General features: G+C 46.5%; 1 protein-coding gene across 3 annotated transcripts in view; it reads right to left on the reverse strand.

Moving 5' to 3' along the window:
• Positions 1-260: 260 nt before the first annotated feature.
• dym (dymeclin) overlaps positions 261-3927 on the reverse strand; it is a 73951-nt gene continuing 70284 nt past the window's right edge. For 2 of the 3 annotated variants that reach the window (XM_060890318.1, XM_060890317.1), the window contains exon 17: positions 261-698. In XM_060890318.1, coding sequence (XP_060746301.1) covers positions 549-698 — 150 coding nt within the window. In that variant the 3' untranslated portion in view covers positions 261-548. Of the gene's footprint in view, positions 699-3599; positions 3688-3927 lie in introns of all 3 variants that reach the window. The other variant, XR_009649745.1, reaches the window with a different exon arrangement.

Below are 3927 nucleotides of genomic sequence, written 5' to 3' on the forward strand. Positions count from 1 at the left end.
AAATCCAGAAATGACCGAAGAATAGATTTCTTATTCGTTCATTTCCTTAATATTTAGAAATAAACTTATATCTAGAAATATGTTCTTTATTCTATAATCAGTCCTGACCTTTACTACATGACCCACTGAAAAACAAACAGCAAACGTCACATTATAATCAGGGCCAAAAAAAAAAAAAAAAGCTTCAGAAGCAGTAATAAATCCTCGCTTCACAGCAGAAATGTACCATTCCCAGAATTTAGTGCGATCCCGCTCCAGCCCCGCCCTGCCCCGCCTCAGCCCCGCCCATGTGACTCTTTGTTCAGTAAGTGTGCAGTGTTTTGATTGGCGTGTCCTCGGCGTCTCGTTGCTGATGAGAGAAGACGCTGGAGATAACGGAAGCCCGGGAGTCCGATAACGAGGAAGTGATCCGGTAAGTCACGAGTGCATGTCCGATTCTCACCTTAGACCTTTAAGCTGCGAGAAACTTTCCGAAGCCTTTTTTCCAAGCCGACAGTCAAGCGGAACACACACACACACACACACACACACACTCACCAAACTTTCTCTCAGGCTGAGTCCATGCTGAAAAGCTCAATGCCCTGAGAGTTCCAGTACAGACCTACTGCAGAGTTAAAGACCAAGGACCACACGTAAGGGATGAAGAAATCCTCGGGCTGGTCTTCCTCCACGTACTTGAATTTCAGCTCCGGAAACTTCTGCAAGGGGGAAAAAAAACAGCAGCACAAAAACAAATTCATATCATATCATTCACCATTATCTATCATTTGGCTGCAGAAGAAAAAACATTCCCAAAAAACTTGAAGTTCTGATGAATCTGATCAATTTTTCCCAGATGTTTCCACAGCTGTGGTTATGAGCGATGGCAATGAGGAGTTCACACGTTTCCCCCCGCAGCCTGAAAACGCTCTGCGATCTGATTTCACGGTGTAAAGGTGACTCTTCTCTGTAATACCATCTACTAGGCAGGTAAATAAACTTCAGCTGTGTTAAGTAACAGTTATCTCGACACCTCGAGCGGTTTTCCTGTTTAAACCAAACTCTCGACTCACGAGTAACTCGAGTAAAGCTTTACCGTCGCTTCTCGCCACATGATTAGCGTCTGATGCCTGAAGTTCCTCACTCGCGTTTGATGATCACAAATCTCTCTCCCACTGTTTTGTTTTGATTTTAAAACTCGAAATGAGGCAAAAAAACAAACTACGTAGCAAAGGTATCTTTCGTCAGCTGTTATAGAAAAATAATCAATCCATGACGATGCCCTTCCAGGAGTTTAAGAAGGTTCAGATCAACACACGCTTCCTCTGAACTTCGCAGGTTAGCGTGACGCACTTCGAGGAAAGAGCCGACTGCCCTCTTCCACATACGTCACCTCACAGACGTCTACGATTGGCTAGAGTCACTGTGATTGACAGGGGAGGGAGTGTACGATCCGATTCGCTTATCCGATTAATAAAAAGAAATAAACAGAAACGGGTGGGGGGGGCTTAGTGGTTAGCATGTTCGCCTCACACCTCCAGGGTTGGGGGTTCGATTCCCACCTCCGCCTTGTGTGTGTGGAGTTTGCATGTTCTCCCTGTGCCTCGGGGGTTTCCTCCGGGTACTCCGGTTTCCTCCCCCGGTCCAAAGACATGCATGGTAGGTTGATTGACAGCTCTGGAAAATGATTGTGTGAGTGAATGAGAGTGTGTGTGTGTGTGTGTGCCCTGCGATGGGTTGGCACTCCGTCCAGGGTGTATCCTGCCTCGATGCCCGATGACGCCTGAGATGGGCACAGGCTCCCCGTGACCCGAGGTAGTTCGGATAAGCGGTAGAAAATGAGTGACAGAGTAAACAGAAACAGTTCCATGCTACCATTCAGCAGCCGGATCACTTTATTCTTCCATCTTACTGAGAAACTCTCGCTTCAGGGCTCATCTAAAGCTACGTCCTCCTAAAACATCTGCATGCTTCCGTATCTGAACAGACAACGTTTACTGTAATCAGCAGAGACATGAGACGGTGCTGTTTGAACAAGAAAACGGCTTTTATTTCCCTTTTGTTTTCTTTGGCATGCAGTCAAATAGGAACCAAATTCCATACAATTATTTTTTACTTTGCTATTTTGGGTTACAAAAGTTACACAAAATCTAGAGCTCAAATGTACTAAACTTATGGTTTAGAGTCACTGAGGCGGCACAAAGACCGGACGTTTACTACTAAGGACATATTTACTTGGTGGCTGCCGGAACATAAGCAAAACTTTTGCCCATGGAAGAGGAACAGGATTCAGTTCCAGCAAATTTACCCCCTTCCCTGCTGGACTATTAGAACCCGGCGAGAAAACCCTGAAAACTACGCTGGCGCCACCCAGAGCGTCATTTAGCCAAATCTGACAGAAGGTCAGCGGCATCTCCGTCAGCAGCAGGCCGAGCCGAACACGAGCCGATGCCAGGTGGGTGCCAGCCAGAGCGCCAGCAGGTAGGCGGCCCGGCTCCATCAATAATGCACCGCTGGCCGATCAGATTGCCTGCCGTTTCAGACGAGCCTGCCTCGACTCGCTTTCATCTGTCCACGCTACGCGAGATGCCATCAGTATGAGCTTTCCGCACCACCTCGGATCGTAGCGTAGCCTCCATTCACCGGCCCCGAGGATACGCGCTCTCCTTTTACACCGCAGCATAGAGAGCGACGGCGGTCAAGCAGGCACGCGAGGGAGAGCGGCTCGGGTCAGGAGGCTAACGAGGATTTGTTTAAATCACCATGATGAAGCTCTTTAAAGTTTTCTGACCTTGCAGCTGTCTTATACTTCTGTAGTGATTCCAGACCATCGTCAAAGACTTTTTTTTTTTTTTGCTAAAGGTGTACAAATGATGCACACTTCAGGACAAATACTGACGTTTTAGTCTGAGCTTCTCACCTGAACTTTACACATCTGTATAGTCACTGAAATGTCAATCTGCCTGAAGTAAATAAAAATCTGAACTTTGTCGTTTTCCAGGTGCAATCGATACTCGTGAAGCTTAAGTACACCGACAGTTGAAACGGGACACAATATCGCTGGCCGTTTGCCTGCAATCCCAGAAGATCGATGGTCACATGATCACTCAGGGAGTTTAAAAACACTCATGTCCTGTACCTGTTATACACACTCCTTAAATAAACAGAGACTTTTACACCAAAACCTTGTACACACTTCACTTTTATCAGTTCACTGAATCTGTAATGCTGTGCCCTAAAAACACACACACACACACACACACACACACACACACACACACATCCCAGAACATGATGTTTCTAAAGAAGAGTGGGTCAGACAGGGTCTGGGCAGAACTGGCTCATGACTGGCTGATATCCAAGGTCATCATCATCATCATCATCATCATCCTCCTCCACACACACACACACACACACACACACACACACAACCAAAGCAGAAGCCACACAAGAAGCCCATCAATACGAGACGATGTGACCTTTGTGAACATGAATACGTTCATTCTTTATATTTACGTCAGTTTACAGTAGCACAGTAGCAAGTTTGGATATGTAGGAGACAAGAACTGTGTGTGTGTGTGTGTGTGTGTGTGTGTGTGTGTGTGTGTGTGTGTACGTACTAAGGTCACACTGAGGTCTCTGTGCAAGCTGGATTGCAGCATATTCTCCCTCCACTCCTAAAGGAGCCAGACTGTCTCTGTCTTATCACTACAGAACACCACACACACACACACACACACACACACACACACACACACACAGACACACACCAAACAAATCCCACAGCCTCGGGTCACTTGACCTACTACACACTGTTCTCTCTGTTCCCAATAAGAGCGACAGAGAGACAGACAGACAGACAGTGTAAAACAGAGTGAGAGAGAGAGAGAGAGAGAGAGAGAGAGAGAGAGAGAGAGAGAGAGAGAGAGAGACAGTAAGTGTAAAAGA

This window comes from Tachysurus vachellii, chromosome 17, assembly GCF_030014155.1.
Source record: "Tachysurus vachellii isolate PV-2020 chromosome 17, HZAU_Pvac_v1, whole genome shotgun sequence".
Lineage (NCBI taxonomy): Eukaryota > Metazoa > Chordata > Actinopteri > Siluriformes > Bagridae > Tachysurus > Tachysurus vachellii.